Raw genomic sequence first — 15,735 nt, forward strand, 5'->3', positions numbered from 1 at the left:
CAGCTCGAGGACAAATTGGGGCTGACCAAGCTGGGCCCCCCCTGGATAAGGCACCCACGGGGCTGTATCACAGCCGAGGTGTGAAATGCAATGGGGTGCTTGTATAGGAGGAAGGGAAACGTCAGCGGGGTCTGCTGGCCACGGTGCAGATGTCCCCGTGGTGGCGACCAGGGTGTGAGGGCGCTGGGGCCGGGCACCGTGAGCTCACGTCCATGGGTGGTGGAAAATGGGAATGAGTTTCTGCCGGGGCTAAATAAATGACAGACCATACAGGAGGAAGGGAAACGGCGGCGGGGGCTGCTGGCCACCCTGCGGATGTCCCCACGGTGGGGAGCAGGGGTGTGAGGATGCTGGGGATGGACACCGTGAGCTCACATCCATGGGTGGTGGAAAATGGGAAGGAGTTTCTGCTGGGGCTAAATAAATGCTTGCATGCCACGCTGAGCGCGCACCTGCAGCGTGTGCTGTCGGGCAGAGCTTTAAAATCCAAGCTGCAGCTGAGGGTCCCGCTGCAGAGCTGCTTGGAGAGTCACGCTTCAAGTTGCAGCCCTGCAGATTATTGCAATCTGGTGGCGGGGGCACCAAGCCCTCCTGTTCCCAGGGGACACCACAAAAATGTGCAAAGCGTCCGCCTGCTGCGCTGGCAGCATCGTGGTCGGGCCAGGAAAGGGGCCAAGAGCAGGGCCGCGGGGCCGGGGTCAGGCTGCGTCGGCACAGCCGGGGAGAAGGAGCCCAGAAACGCCACACAAGACAGGGAATTTCTGTGAAAATATTGGAATATATTTGAAAAGATTAATCATGTATGATTTTACAGTACCACCCCATATTTTCATCTCATACTTTATTTAACAATATTAAAGAGGCACTTTAAAAGCACACATACAACATCATAAAACGGCGTTTCCTGCTCTCTCTCTGCTTCTCTGACAAAATATCAAAATAAAAACTTTTGACATAACACATTGCACCCAAGGTAAATTACCTACAATATTTTTATACAATACAAAGAATCGTAAAGGTACATATTAACAGAATAAAGCCTCTTTTTTTTTTTTTTTTTTTCCTTTTAAATCTGAAACAAAACAAAACAAAAAAAAATTGCAGGACAGACGCAAAGTACTCTGACTGTTCATATCACATCAGTGCATTACTTCACCTCCTTGACTTGGGAGTATTTCAATAGTATTTAGTTATCTTCCATGTCCTCGTTTGCACCTGAGATTACTTTCCGGTTCAGAAGTTCGGTTGTATAACGTGCTTGTCCAGCGTGACGTAACCTTCGCGACACTACGGAGTACCAGCATACAGGATTTTCCCTAACCTTTGATTTTCCTGCTTTGTTTTCTCTTACAGGTAACGGCTACTTCCTAACGGTTCCCTTTTATTTATTTATTTTATTTATTTATTTTTTTTTTCGATCAAGGAAGTCTGTATTCACATTACAAAATAAGAATAGCACCAGTAACTGCATAGTAAAAAGCGGATACCTATATAGCCACTAACTCAATACAGTAAGATAGTTTTAGAAGTTATACCGTTGAGGGCACTCGGACAGTACCGTTGCGGTGCGGTAAGTTGGCACAGTTTTGTCGTTGCGCAAAAAAAAAATAAAATATAAACAGCCCCACACAAACAAAAACAACAAAAAACACCCCCCCCCCCAAAAAAAAAAAAAACAACTAAAAAACAAGAGTTTGTCACAAGTGTCAAGGTGCAGTTTGCTAGCGGTGGCAGCTCTCCTCCGTGCACATCACCTACAGTGGTCAAAGGACGGCAGCGACGGCGGCAGCGCTCGGACAGCCCGCCGGCTGCTTTGGTATTCTCCTGACAACGTAGAAACAAATTCTTAGGGATGGCTGTCAAAATATGGGACACTTGATGCTTAATTTAATTTTTATTATTATTTTTTTTAATTGTATCATCTCTCAGGCCAGCTCCCAATTAAATGAATTGTACGGGATTATTTGTGCAAAATCTTCAAAAAAAAAAAAATTTGCTTTCTACAGTGTACTGCACCTTATGAATAAGACGTCTACGGAATGAAGTTCATCTCTTCAAGTACTTTGTACAAAGATAACACAGACACAGTCTCAAAAGGGTCTGAGATTTGCAAGTATCCTTATAACCTCAGCACTTCTGCAATAAAGCATTTGCTCTTGACGATTCAGTCTGCCCAAAGCGATTACAATTTCAGTTCATGAAAATCATCAGCAACATCAAAGTTCTAGCATTTGCATGATAAATCAGGTGAATTAAAGTAGATTAGTAGACACAAAGCAAACTATTTCACAGAGGCTGCAGTGCAAGTTCATTTAAGCTAGACAGAAAAATCACGCTACACAAACGAATTTAATGCTTTGATAATTTTCCCCTTGCAAACCCCGTGAAAGCAGCTGCGGATCACTGTAAGTCACTTCCATAAATTACTCTGAAGTCTCTCTTCTCAAAGGAATCTTAAAGCTGGTTAATTTCTGCCCGAAGAGTTGGCTGAGCAGGTTGTTCTGGGACTCGGCGGTGCGGTAGCTGGCCGAGCCGGCGGGCTTGGTGCCGCGCGGGGGGCGCGGGCCGTGCAAGGAGCCGCGCGGGGCCGGCGCCGTGCCCTTGGCCAGCACCTGGTGCAGGCTCTTGCCCAGAATGGCCTTCCTGCGCCGCACGTCGCCGTTGGCGTGCCGCAGCTCCCCCTTCTTCTGGTTGCAAGCGTCCAGGACCACCTTCTTCAGCTGGGTGCCCATCTTGGGCCTGGGCAGCAGCCTGTTGCCGTGAGCATCCCTCCTCCCCGGGGACAGGGCAGGAGTTTCGGCGATGCTCCAGTCGGCGCGCTTCAGCTCGCCGCTGCTCTCGCTCCTGCCCGGGCCCGGCGCCCGGCCTTTCTTCTTCTTCCCGTCTCCCTCCATGTTCTCCCGGGAGCCGGCGCTGCCCCGGTGGCTCAGGGACTTGTGCTCTTTCCTCCTCTTGGGGTGAAGCTTGCCCGCGTGGCCGGCAGAATCTCCTCGGAGCTGGTGGCCGGAGGATCTGCTTGGGTTGCCACCGTGGTCCCTGGTGCCAGCGCTGCTCTCCTTGGTGCCGGCATCAGGCATCGATTTGTCCTTCACCGCACCACCTTGCTGGCCCTCCTCGGGAGCAGCCTCACCACCAGACTGGTTCCCCGTGGTTTTCTTCTGCGGGGCTGAATCTTTGGCAGCCCTGTTCAGTGCAGGTGATGCTGTCTTGTCCTTCAGGGGCAGGGGCTGGTGGGCAGCCTCCGGAGAAGTGGCTTTGGATGCGCCTTCCCAAGAAGAGGCCTCGCTGGCACTGGGGGTGCCCCACTGCGTCCTGTGGGTCTCCTTGGCCGGTGGAGCCTCTGCCCCTTGGGCAGGAAGCTCCGAGACCTTCTTGGCAAGCTGGAGAAATGGGATCCCATCCACGGCATCGGTGGCTGCATCAGGGTTTTCCAACCCCCCCGCCGTATATTCGTCTTTGTTGCTTACGCTTGTTCTTTTATGGGCATCGGCGTAGCCGCGCTTCTCGGTGAGGTGTGGAGGAGACAGCTTTTGGTCTGGGGCTTGGTTGCACGCTAACCCAGCAAGGTCCATGCTAAACCCGGGCGAGTCCAGGAAAGGAAGTGGTTTCCCATCAAACGCTCCTTTCTCCAGCTCCTCGATGGAGAGGGCAGCGATGTGGCCGAGCTCGGCACCGCTGGCCGCAGCCTGCGGCAAAGACGGGGAGAGGCAGGGTGGAGGCGGCAGGGTGTCAAACTGGGATTTCTCCATCTCCGCCAGGAGGTCGGAGAAGTCACCCACCAGGTCTTCGGTTTTCACGGGGGGTTGGGGCAGAGGTGCCGCCGGGTCCCGGGGTGCTACAGGGAAGGGGTCAGAAGGAGGCTGGAGGCTGGGGCTCGCAGCCTCCACCAGCTGCAGGTCACCAGCGTGGGCCAGGCGGACCGGCGAGGTGCCGTGGGGAGCAACCTTCCTCTTCTTGCTCGGCGGCACGCCGTCCTCCCTCACCTTCTCCCTGCCCTCCCTGGAGGCAGCGCCGGGCCTCATGACCCCTCTGAATTTGAAAGTCCTGTTGCTGCCCGCAAGGTGCTTCTCCATGTGCCGGTCGTACTGCTCTTTCTTGGAGAAGGTGTAGTTGCACATGCTGCAGATGAAGGACTTCTTGATAACGTGCATGACGTCCGCGCAGAGCTCGCAGGCGTACAGCGTGGTGTGCTTGATCTCCTGCTCCTCCACTATCCCGTGCTCCTGGCTGAGGTGGTTTCGAAGCTCTTTGGTCTCCTGGTAGAACATCGGGCACTTGTGGCACAGGTAAATCTTCTGCAGACTGTGCACCACTAAGTGCCGCTGCAGCTTGAAGGGCTTGGGAAACTGCTTGCCGCAGTGATGACAGTCCCTGGAAGGATCCTTGCAGTCTGGGTGCATGGGGACAGATTTCGGGGTGCCTTCGCTTTTTGCTGGATGCTCCGGAGACGGACTGGCAGATGCTTTGGAGGAGCTGGGTGCAGGAGGCTTCACCTTGACGCTGCTCTCCGAGGGCTCTTTCACTGCCTTGGCCTCCTGCTCCGGGGGCAGCTCCCTGGGGCTCCTGCTCTCCCTGCTAGGCGTGTGCTTGCTGCTGGGCTCGGCGTGCCGGGAGGACCTGCTGGGCTTCCGACACATGATGGTGTTGAGGAATTGGGTGACGGCGTCGTTGTCCTCACCGAAGCAGGCCGGCAGGCCCATCACGGACTTCTGCGCTTGCCCCTTGCGAGCGAACTGGGTGGCGTGCTCGCGGAGGTGCTCGTTGTACATCCAGACGTCGGAAATCTCCTTCAGGCACATCCCGCAGGCCCACAGGCCGGCCTTGTTCTTGGCGTGCTTCTCCTTCAGGTGGTCCCTCAGCTGCTCCCGGGAGCTGAACTTGCGCTGGACGCACATGTAGCAGGTGGGCGGCGGGGAGGGGTTGTGGGTGAGCTTGTGGAAGTCCAGCTCCCCCAACGTCAGGAACCACTGGAAGCAGACTTTGCACTTGTACTGCTTGTCCTTGGCCTTGGCGGTGATGTCGCCGCGGTTTTTGCCCAGCTTCCCATCTTCTAGCTTGCTTCTGCCGTGCTTGCTGTGCTGCCCCGGCTTCGGCTTGAAGCTTGAAGCATCATCGTCCCTGCTGCCGGGAAGCTCTTCGCAAGAACCGAAGAAGCACACGTCCCTCATTTTCAGCTTGGCGTTCAGCATCTCGATGTCGATCGTGTGGAATTCGGGGGAGTCCGAATCCTCGCTGCTCTTGCCGTCGTACGGCTCCTCCGCCAGGTCGGGGGGCTCGGAGCTCGTTTCTCCGAGCGAGTGCTCATTCTCCAGGCCCACCGAAGCCTCAAACATCTCCTCAGCGGACAGGCTCTCTCCCTCCTTCTCCAGGCCCGCCCAGATGCTCAAGCTGGGGCCGTTGTCCATGTGGCTGTTCTGGCACAAGAAAGTTAGCACGTTGTCCTCCAGGTCAGTGACGTCTCTCCCAGGGCTGGCCTTCTCGCCGTCCGACCGCAGCGCCGTGCTTGTGGATCCGCCGGGACCTGCTTCCCCGCTCTTCGCCTTGCTGCCGTGACACATGTTCAGCATCAGGGCGTCGTCGATGGAGATGGTTTCGTACTCGCAGGGGTCCTCCCTGGTGACACAGAAGGAGCCGGTGTCGCTGAGGTCGGACGCCAGTCGGATGGAGAAGAGGTCGATGGCACCCGCCGGCCGCAGGCTCACCTCGGTGACAGGCTTGGGCTTCTTGCTGCGCTTCCCATACACCCGCGTGCACTTCCTCCGGATGAGCTGGTCGTCCCGGGGGAACAGCTGGGAGAACGTGGGGTCGTCGTCGAACAAGCCCTGGAGGTCGGAGGTGGCCGCGTTGTCCCCGTGGTGCTCCCTGCTCGGCGGCAGCTCTGCCTTCGCCCAGCGCTTCGGCTCCGTGGGAGCAGGGCTGGCCACCGGCGGGGGCTGCAGAGCCCCATGTGTGGGAGCCTTTTGGGGGGTTTCCAAATCCTTTGTGTCCACCGGTGGTACCCCTGGGGAAGGTGACGTGAGACCCCCTGGGGCACCGCTCCATTTCCCAGCGCCGCTGCCTCCCGAACTGCCTCCTGTCTCAGCCTCCACCTCCTCCGCGCCATCGGCACCGCAGTGCTGCTCCTCGCCTACCTCACCCAGTCCCTCCTCCACTTGCTTCACAAACCCGCTAACCCACGCTCTGCAAGCCTGCGTGCTTTCTGCTTCACTTGGATCTTCCTCCCCCTCGGGACAGGGAGCTGTGCCCGTTACTGGCTCCTTGCTGACCTCCTCTGAAGGCACCATCCTGTCGCCCGGGTCCTCTGCGAGCTCGGCTGCGCACGGGGACTGCTTCGCTTTTGGAGGGGATGAGTTGGGTCTATTTTGTTCCTCTGTTGAAGTGCACCTGCCTGGCTCATGCAGGCCCTCCGTGACAGTGGGCAGGCTGGGGCTGAGGGCAGCAGGGGCAGGACCTGAATTCTTCCCCAGCTCGCGCGGACCGTCAGGCTCATGTCTGTTGGGAAATGCCTTTGCTTTCCTTCGCCTCACTTTCCTGTTCAGCTTCTTCTCGGAATTGCCGTTTACCCCTCCGGGATCTTTGCTTTGGCTCCTCCTGCCCTTCTCCCCCTTCCTGCCTTGCCTGCCTGGGTCCGGCGTCCCCGCTGCTGCCTCGCCTGCCCCCGTCTCTGCGCGCTGCCCCTTGGCCTTCACCTCCCTGTGCGCAACACGCGTGCGGTGCAGCTCCTGGGACACCTCGAGGGATATCACGCTGAGGTCGCTGAGCACTCTGCTCACCACCTCCTGCATCTGCGCGCTGGGCTCCTTCTCCAGGCCTGTGCATATTTTCTTGGACGCTTGTTCAGCAGCGGGTGGCACCTGGGAGCTGCAGGTTTTCTCTTTGACAGCCTTCAGGCTCCTTCTGGAGACCTTCTGGGCTGCCCTCGATGTCTCATCCGCAGGAATCAAGGTGGACCTGGGAGTCTTGCCGGGCTTCACCTGGTGCTTGACTGCTTTGTGCCGGGTCAGGCCGGGCTTGGAGCGGAAGGAGGCTGAACAAATGTCGCAGGTGACCTGGAGCCCGTTGGGCTTCTTTTCTTTCTGCATTTCGTTTTGGGAAGGGCTTGGAGTGCTGTGACGTGTGTTGCCCTCTCCTTGGCCCATGTTATTTAACACGCAACTCACAGCTTCTCCACCGTGCTCAGCCCTGTGGCTCTTGGGTTTCTCCCCTTTTAAACTCTTTTCTCCGATCTCTGTGGCTTCGGAAAGATCACCAGTTCTCACCTCTGCTGCCTCTGAAGGCTGGTGGCCATTTGATTCAGCAGGACCAAGATCTCCCGTCCTTTTAAGCCCTCTACAGACAGCAGCTGGCACCTGCTGAACAACAAAACCATTGGACAAAGCCTCTGCTTCATTCCGATGCTTATTTCCATCATCACAGCAGTTCTCAAGCTTTTTCTCCTGATTTAGGTTCACCTCTCTTTCTGTGAACAGCAGAAGATCTGTCGCGCGTTGGGTTGGGTAATTTGGGGTTTCCGGAGGAACAGAGTTAATGACCATGTCGGTGACGGCGCACGCTTGGTTTTCTCTAAAATGAGATCCTGGCAGCACGGCACCGGCGCTTTCGGGTCCCTCTTTCCCACCCCCTTTGTGGCTGAAAGGCGAGCAGGGAGGCGAGCCATCCTTCCTGCATGGCTCCTGGGCACCATCCATCTCCACGGCAGAGCCCACCAGGGCATCAGCGCGCAGCGGGGCGCAGGCTCTCGCCATCCCTTCTCTCTCAGGCTGTCCGTAGCTTCCCAAAACACCTTCGGGGGAGCGGTGGTGACCGTCCCCACCTGCCTCTGTCGGTGTGGCCCCACAGTGATGCAGGGGGGGAGGAAAAGCAGGGGTCCTGTTCCACGTCCCTTGCTCTGTCGGGCTCGGGGTGGGGTGGTGGGTGTGATTGCCATCGGCCTCAGGAGGAAATCTCGCCACGAGGAACGAGCTCGAGGCGTTCAGCGGGGACGTGCTGAATTTATTCTCTTCCGCGAGCTGACTGCTGAAGCTGGGGGATTCTCCTCCCTCGGTCCCACCACTCTGCAAGTATTTGGGGTGAGAAAAACCCATCGGCGAGGGCAGGCTGGCCAGAGATTCACTTGCATAATGACAGCCGTTGAGGGACTTTTTCTTACCATTTCCTTCTCTGGGAACCTTTGCATTTACTTTTGTGTCCTGCAACAAACGGGGATGCACGTGGGGCTCGTTGGAGGGACTGAGTGTGCTGGTGGGGCTGGCGGGGGCACTGCCTGTGCCCACAGATCCTGGTGCCTGCACGTCCCGGTCAGCTCCCCGGCACCACGCTCTGCGTTCAGCCTCGTTTGTTCCCAGCCCCGCTGATGTTGCACTGCCCAGCGTTTCTTTCTCCATCAAACCACAGCTTAAATGGGATTGCTCATGTGTTTTAAATGCCAAGGCCGCTTTGTTTTTATCTTTATGCTCCTGCTCTTCCACGAGCTGATCAGCTTTCTTTCCTTGCCCTGGCGGTGGGGTCACCGCTGTGTTTTTGAGTGGCGAGAGGTCATTTTGCTCTTGCGAAGCACCATCTGCACGGATATTAATGTCATTTGGCTCCTCGTCTTCATTTGCTAAGTGCTGCAGCTCCACCACATTATTTTGCAGCTCCGGGCCAGCAAACGTGGATAGTTTTGCGCCGTAGGAGCCCATTGCACTGAAGGGCTCCAGCTGCCTGCAGGCACCGGGGAATGGCACAGCCTCTTTAGCTGGGGCAGCGATGCTTTCCGCATTGCCCACGACGGGGACATCCCCTTCCCCTGGGGCAGGGCGATACGCCTGACTTTCACCATCACCACTCTCTTCTTTCTGCTCATGCTGGCCCTTGCTGGCGGCAGGGGGGTGGCCGGGGGCCAGCAGCACGGGGAAGCAGGGCATCAACAGCTCCTCTTCGTTGCTCTTCACCGTCCGCGCCACGAAGAGCTGGAGCTGCTGCAGTGGGTTGGCATCCTGGGTGGCTGATGTCCTCTGGGAGCTGCAGCTGCTCTCCTTGGGCAGGCTCAGCATGTGGAAGAGCAGAGCTTTGTGCTTGCTGGCTTTGTCGCCGTGCCCGGGGGCCGGCAAGGCTGTGGGGCTCTTCCTCTCCTCTGCTTCTTCCAGTAACGCCGACCCACCGCCATCCCCCTTGAAGTCCACGACGTTTTTCACCGTTTGGGGTTCCTTGGACTTGCCGAAGGGTCTTTCTTCTGCATCCGGCACCTCTTTGACGTGAGGTGAAAAGGCGAGGTCCATGGCTGCGGCCGGACCAGGCTGGAAGCCGAGCTCAGGTTTATGGTTTGGAAGATGGGCGTTGAACTTCTCCAGCTCTGCGGCATCACCAAAGCGCTCACCTGGTTTCCCTGGCACAGGGAAGCTCTCTGCACCGTGTTTGCATGGCAGGGATGGCAGGGTGTCCTTGTTGGCTTCGGTTGCCTCCACCATCCTGGCATTGGTGACAGCAGGAGGGCTTTTTGCAGGGGGATCTGTGTAGATGGACACCTCAGCTGTGTCTGGCGCACAGGAGTTGGGTGGGCTACTGGAGGAAGACTCATTTTCCATCTTTCTGGGGCTACTTCCCTCGGTGACTGCAACTCCCTGCAGCTGCTCCCTGCTGTCTTTGGGGCAAAACCCATCCGAGGGGGCTGGCGTGCACATCCCAGCATCCAGCGAGCCAAACGCCGCTGCGGCTCCGTGCCAGGGCTCCCTGCCTCCCTCGTAGCCACCACGGGCACCTGCGACCACCGGCTTCTCACCCCCCAGCCTCTCCCCGGCACAGACCTTGGTGGCCAGGAGGCTCGAGCTGCCCAGGTCATCTGCCATGAACAGCCCCTTCTGGTGGCCCGTCCCCTGGTCAGCAGGCAGGGGTGGGAAGGGCTCGGCCGCCGGTCCCCGCAGGGGTGCAGCAGCGTGATGCTCGCCCTTCGGCGGGGCGGCGGGAGCCTCTCCGCTCAGCTTGCTGGTCTGCAGCTGGCTCTCCAGCTCCGTCACCAGCCGCTTGATCTCCAGCTCGTCATCGGACATGTTGTTCATAAAAGCCACGTTGTAATCCGTTATCCTGTCCGGCAGCGGCAGAGACAGCTGGGCAGGGGGCACGGGTGCCTCCTCGGGGAATTTCTTGGCGAGTGGCTTGTCCACCGCCAGGCCGTGGAAGTGAGCCATGTCTTCTGGCAGCATCGGAGCCACCTCCTCCATCAGGGACCAGTCCTTCTCCGGCATGAACGGCGGGTACGGCTGCTCAAAGGGCAGCGGCTTGCTGGGGGCACTGCTGGGGCAGGCGAACGCCGCCACGTAGCCGTCCTTGCCGGCAGACACGCTCTCGTACAGTGGTGAATCGAACTCGGTCACAGGAAGCTCTCCAAAAATCGAGGAGGAATCAAAGCTGAGAGGGGAGGAGACCTTGGTCTGTGGGGTTTCTGCGGTGTAGGGGGAGATGCTGGCGTGCTTCTGCTCAAAGGAGCCGGTGCTGATGTCCTCCCGGCACAAGTACATGTCATCCATGTGCGAGGGCCCCAAGGCTGGGGGCTTTGAGAAGAGGTTGGCATCGTAGTGAGCGGGAAGGCCTTTGGGATCGAAAAAGGCGTTGTCACTGCTGACGTACGGATCGGGCGCCTTGGCAGCCAGCATCATCCCCACCGCATCGCCCCCAAACGGGGCAGCCGGTGTGGCAAAGCCCTTCCCACCATCAGTGAGCCCCTGTGCCTTCCCGTACTTGCTGCCCGCTCCCGAGAAGGCAGCGGTGGCGCTGCTGGGGCTGGGCTCGCTCCGGGATGGAGCCATCAGCTCTTCCACGTGGTACTTCACTGTGTCACCTGTGTAGGGGGCAAACTGCTGCCTCTGGCCGACCACCACCAGCCCCGCCGAGTCCTGAGCCTCTGGGCTGCCTTCTCCTGCCTGGTTTGCTGCTCCTTTGGGCTCTTCTGCCTCCTTCTTATGGGGAAGCCTGATGGGGCTCCTGCCCGAGGTGGCCGTGCTGGGGAGCTGCCCCTCCTGGCTCGGCGGTAGTGGCTCCCCCTTTGCATCGTCCCCAGCAGAAGCATCAGGTTCAGTACTTGGATGGGACCTGGGGCCTGCTAGCAAAGGTTTGGCTGAGCCAACCTGTCGGGTCCCCCGGGAGAAGTCCTCCTTGCTTTTCTGGCTCTTCTTCGGGCTCCTGTCCTCGGGATGGCCGAGCGCAGCCCGTGGTGTCCGTGCTGGGCTGCCCGAGCGCCTCCTCCCCGGCACGGCTGCCTTCTCCCCCACCAGGTCGGTGGGACCAGCCTCGGTGGCCACACTCGCACTGGGATTGCTGCCCGTAGACGACTGGCTGCTCCTCCTGCGGGCTCTGCTGGCACAATCCCCCTTCTTGGCAGCCTCCGGACTGGCGGCCCTCCTGTGCCCCGGTGCCTCCCTTTTCTGACGGTCTCTTCTCCGGCTGTAGCTCCAGGCTGGATCTTTCTCTTTGGCTCTCTCGCCTCTTCCCGGGCGTTTCTTGCTGAAGCTGTATTTGGCTCTCCCGATAAACGCTGCCCCCCGCTTCCTCCTCCCGCGGAGCTTGCTGCACGCTGCCCCTTCGTCCTCCGAGTCGGAGACGTAGTCGTACTCCTGGAGCCGGCCCTCCTGGGTGGGGGTCTCCAGCCTCTCGTTGTGCAGGGGGAGCTGCGCCTGCTTGCTGCTCTTCGCGTGCAGCTGGTGGAGCTTGTTCTTCTGCTGCACGATCTTGTGGATGAGCTCCTTGCTCCACGTCCCGCTCCGGGGTTTCCGCTTCTTCCCCTCCTTCATGGAGAACCGAGGTGGCTTGGAGCTCTTGGTGGCAGCGCCCGGCCCGGCCTCGCTTTTTGTCTGAGGCTCCTGGTTGAGTTTCTTGGGCTGCTTTTGGCCGGAGGCTGACCTGGAGGACACCGGTGGGACACTGTTCTTCCTGCCCACCCGCAGCCTGGCCGTCCTCTCCTCCGCTGCCGGCTCCGTCCGCTCGGCCTTGCGGGCCACCAGCCTCCGTGCCGCCCTCCCCTTGTGGCCGTGCTGCTTTCCTGCTCGTCTCTTCGCCCTCTCCCCCCCCGGCTGGCTGTCCTCATAACAGTGACCCTCCTTCTCCTCCGCCGCTGCGTGCCTGGGTTTGCTCTCCGAGGCCAGGCCTTCCTTCGCCTTGTGGGACGCCCCGCTGCCGGCGGCCTTCATGCCCGTCAGCTCCTCATCAGCAAACACGTCTATGAAGCTGCTGTCGATCTCTGGGTTGTCCGACTGGTAGCCCAGGCCGTTGAGGGCTTCGGTGATCAGGCTGTCCAGCTTGGCGTCGTCAATGTCCAGGTCAGAGGCCGTGAGAGGCAAGGAGCTGGCGGCGAGGCCGTTGAAAAGGCCGCCCTTCAGAGCGTCCTCCTTGCCGTCGCCCTTGCTTTCCCCATCCAGCAGAAACTCCTCGCCCTTGTTCAGCGCCAGCAAATGCGCCTGGGGGTCTGGAGACAGCGGCAGGCTGGCCCCGGTGGTGGCGGGGGGCTTGGGGGGTTCGGGGGGCAGCCCTCGCCTCCCCTCGGCTGCCCGGGGGGCTTCCTTGGCCTCGGCGTGGGGCGCGGGGTGGGATGCGCAGAACTGGCGGTGCTCCAGGAAGGAGGCCAGGTTGCTGTAGTTCTGGTCGCACTGCTTGCAGGTCAGCAGCACGTCCAGCTGGTCCAGGCTGGCGCTGCTGAGCGAGCCGGCCAGCAGGTGATGGGACGCGTACGGCGGCGGCGGCGGCGGCGGCTCCCCGTCCAAGCCATCCAGGCAGCTTTTGGCCACCTCCGCGCCAGGTTTGTGGAACGGGCTCTCCGGGGAGCATTTCAGGAGGTGGTCGTCCTTCAGGGCGTCGGGAGGGAAGTGGAAGGGCTTGATGGAGTCCTGGGGGTGGTAGTGGAGCGAGCCCGAGGTCAGCACCTCGGAGGGGTGGAAGGTCTTGCCGCCCTCCTTGGGATGGCAGGGGTGGTGGAAGAAGGGCGAGGGGGTGAGCGCCCCGGGCAGCTGGCCATCTTCAAAGCTGGGGTTGAGCGGGCTGCTGGACATGGGGGAGAGCGAGGAGCAGGTGCTGCCGCAGGTGGGGTTGGGGACAGGGGACGGCAGCGGGGACTCGCAGGGCGAGGCGGCCACCAAGGCTGACGGCGGCAGGACCAACGCTGAGCCCGACGAGCTCCTGGAGGGAGGAGGAGGCGGCCCTGCCTGGCCCATGCTGTAGAAGAGGGCTTTGCTTCTCGAGTCGCAGGCGGGAGAGGCCGGGTCCTTGCCATTTTCGAAAGAAAAAGCACCCGTCAAGCCAGGGTCCCCACGCTGCACCCCGAGGCTCTCTCCCGACAGGAGCTTTTTGCCGTGATACCCTGGGGAGCTGCTTAGGGGGGGCCCTTTGTGGGCTTTGCCGCTGCCCGGCCACTCCGGCGTGCCGAGGGGGAAAGGGAGCTTCTGGCTGCTCATCTGCCTCGACAACTCGATCCTGTTCTGGCCGGGCACCGCAGAAGCGAGGTGTATTTGCTGCCAAGGCATCCTGGCATTTTTCTGCCTGTGCTGCCTCTGCTCGGGGCCAGGCTGGCACTCGAATGAGAACTGGCTTCCAACAGGGTTTGAATAAGGTGCTGAGTTCTGGTCCGTGGGAGAAAACGCCTTCGCGGCGCCCTCCCAGGCTTGCACGAGCCGGGGGTGGGTGGGCGCCGTAGTGGGAACGCTCGTCTCGAAAGGCACAGGTCCTGCGCTCGCGCTGCCCGCGGGGGAGCTGCAATAGGCTTTGCTCTGAAAGTGCACTTGGGAGAGGGAGTTTGGTGGCATATTCCTTCTGAGAGGGCTGCTCGGGAGCAGCAGCCGCGGGCTGGGCACACTGTCTTTGGCTGAGGCTTGCCCCTTACCGACTGGCTTTGGCACACTAGGCGAGTGTAAACTAGACGGAAAAACAGCTTGGTTTTCTTGGAAAGTGCTTGGGTTTTGGTCGATAGCACCAGAGGACGAGAGAGCACCGCTGGGGTCGGCGGGATGCTCGCTCCTGCCCTTGTAGCACGGCAGAGGGCCGCGGTGCGGGGCGGGCGGCGGGGCCAGGAGCGGGGTGGGCACGCCGTACAGCCGGCCCGGGGGGCACGCGCCCTCGAAGGAGCCGATGCCCGGCGCCTCCTCCTGCCACTCTCGGGGGGACGCGTGGAAGCCGAAGGCGCCGTGAGCCGCCTGGCCGGCGGCGAGGGCCACGTCCAGGTACTCGGCATCGCCGCGGTACGGCTCCTTCCCCGAGTCGTGCAGCAGCTGGAAGGGGAACTGGAAGGGCAAAGCGCCCAGAGCGTGGCCGCCCGCCTTGCCGCCCTCGGGGAAAGAGCTGGGCTTGACCCCGTAGCTAGCACCTGCGAAGCTCTTCTCCGGAGAGGGCCACGAGGTCGCCCCGTTCGCCTGAAACTCTAAGTAATGTAGCTGCCCATTGGTGCCGGGGCTCTTGAGGGGGATGCCGGCGGGGGGCTGCCCTTTGGGGCCGTGGGGCGGGCGCGGGGGGCCGGCGGGTGGTGAGGTATAGTTGGCGGAGGTACGGCCGGCGGCGGCCTCGGGGAAGCAGCGGCCGAAGCTCAGCTCTTCCTCCTCGGGGACGCCGGGCACGTGGAAGCGGTAGCTGCCGGCCGCGGGAGCCCGGCTGGCTTCGGGCGCCTTCGGGGGGGTCACTTTTTGCTGGGGGTAGGCGATGCCGATGGTGGGGCTGGGGCGGGCGCTGGCGATGCTGAGCCGGTAGAGCTGGTGCTGGCCCCGCTCGCCCTTCCCCGCCCGCCGGCTGCGCTCGCGGGCTCTGCCCTTCCCCGGGGGGGACTGGGGGCTGCCCTTGATGCCGCCCCAGCTGCTCTCGCCCGCGAACTTGGGCTTGTTGTGGAGGGACTTGAAGTCGATCTTGCCCGCCTGCTGCGGCCGGATCACGGCTTCCCGCTGGCTGTGGGGCTCCTTGTCCTTGGTGGCGGGGAAGGGGGACGTCCCCTCACCCCCGCTGGGCGCGCAGGGCTGCGAGGCGCCGCCGAGCGCCCTGCCATCCTTCTCGCCGCAGCCTTCGAAGCCAAAGTCCTTGTCCTGCTCTTTGGGGCCGGCCTCAGCGTCGCTGATGGTGTAGACATGCTGGGTCTCTCCGGTCATGGTAGCCGGGGAGGGGGGCTACGCAGCCCCGCTTGCCCGTCCTGCTGCCGGCTCCTGCCCGCCCGTCATGGCACGGTCCTGCGGGGCCGGGCACGGGGATGGGGACGGGGTGGTGCGGGGTCCCGGGTGGCAGCGGGGCTCTGATACATCCTTTCAGCCCAGACCTGGAGAAAGGAAGAGAGAAACGGCAGGGAATGAGCAGTGCTGCGTGGTGCTGGGGGGCAGAGGGGGTTTGTGGCGGGGGGAGACTCTGGGACCCCTTCCCTTCGTGCTGCGATGGGCAGGGAGCGGCGAAACCCAGCCGGCAGCCCCGGGGCGAAGCTTTTGGTGCTTCAGAGGGTGCTGGGAACATCACACCTTCACCACCAGCTGCTGAGCCAGGCACTTTTTCCTCCCCGGGAGGCTATTTCTGGGGACTTCCCAGCAACATAAGCAGAAAAAGATGACAGAAGAGCTCCACCTACGGATTACCGGGAAGGGCTGTCGGCCGAGTTGGGAGCCGTGTCCCCAGGGGGGCCCCCACGTCCCGGCTCCGGCAGCCAAGGCTGGAGGGATGGCGAGGTGGTGGGTGCGGCCCCCCTCGGCACCCCAAAAACCAACCCCGGACCCTCGGGGCTGGGCTCCAGCAGCAGTTCTGATGTCTGCC

The 15,735-nt window shown here is 60.8% G+C and overlaps 1 protein-coding gene across 13 annotated transcripts in view; it reads right to left on the bottom strand.

The window, feature by feature from the left end:
* Positions 1-1,886: 1,886 nt before the first annotated feature.
* The window catches only part of ZNF469 (zinc finger protein 469), a 229,524-nt gene continuing 215,675 nt past the window's right edge, over positions 1,887-15,735 (bottom strand). For all 13 annotated transcript variants that reach the window (XM_067004289.1, XM_067004287.1, XM_067004286.1 and 10 more), the window contains one exon: positions 1,887-15,253. In XM_067004289.1, the coding sequence (XP_066860390.1) occupies positions 2,424-15,089 (12,666 nt within the window). In that variant the 5' untranslated portion in view covers positions 15,090-15,253 and the 3' untranslated portion in view covers positions 1,887-2,423. The remainder of the gene's footprint in view (positions 15,254-15,735) is intronic.

This window comes from Anser cygnoides, chromosome 12, assembly GCF_040182565.1.
Source record: "Anser cygnoides isolate HZ-2024a breed goose chromosome 12, Taihu_goose_T2T_genome, whole genome shotgun sequence".
NCBI lineage: Eukaryota > Metazoa > Chordata > Aves > Anseriformes > Anatidae > Anser > Anser cygnoides.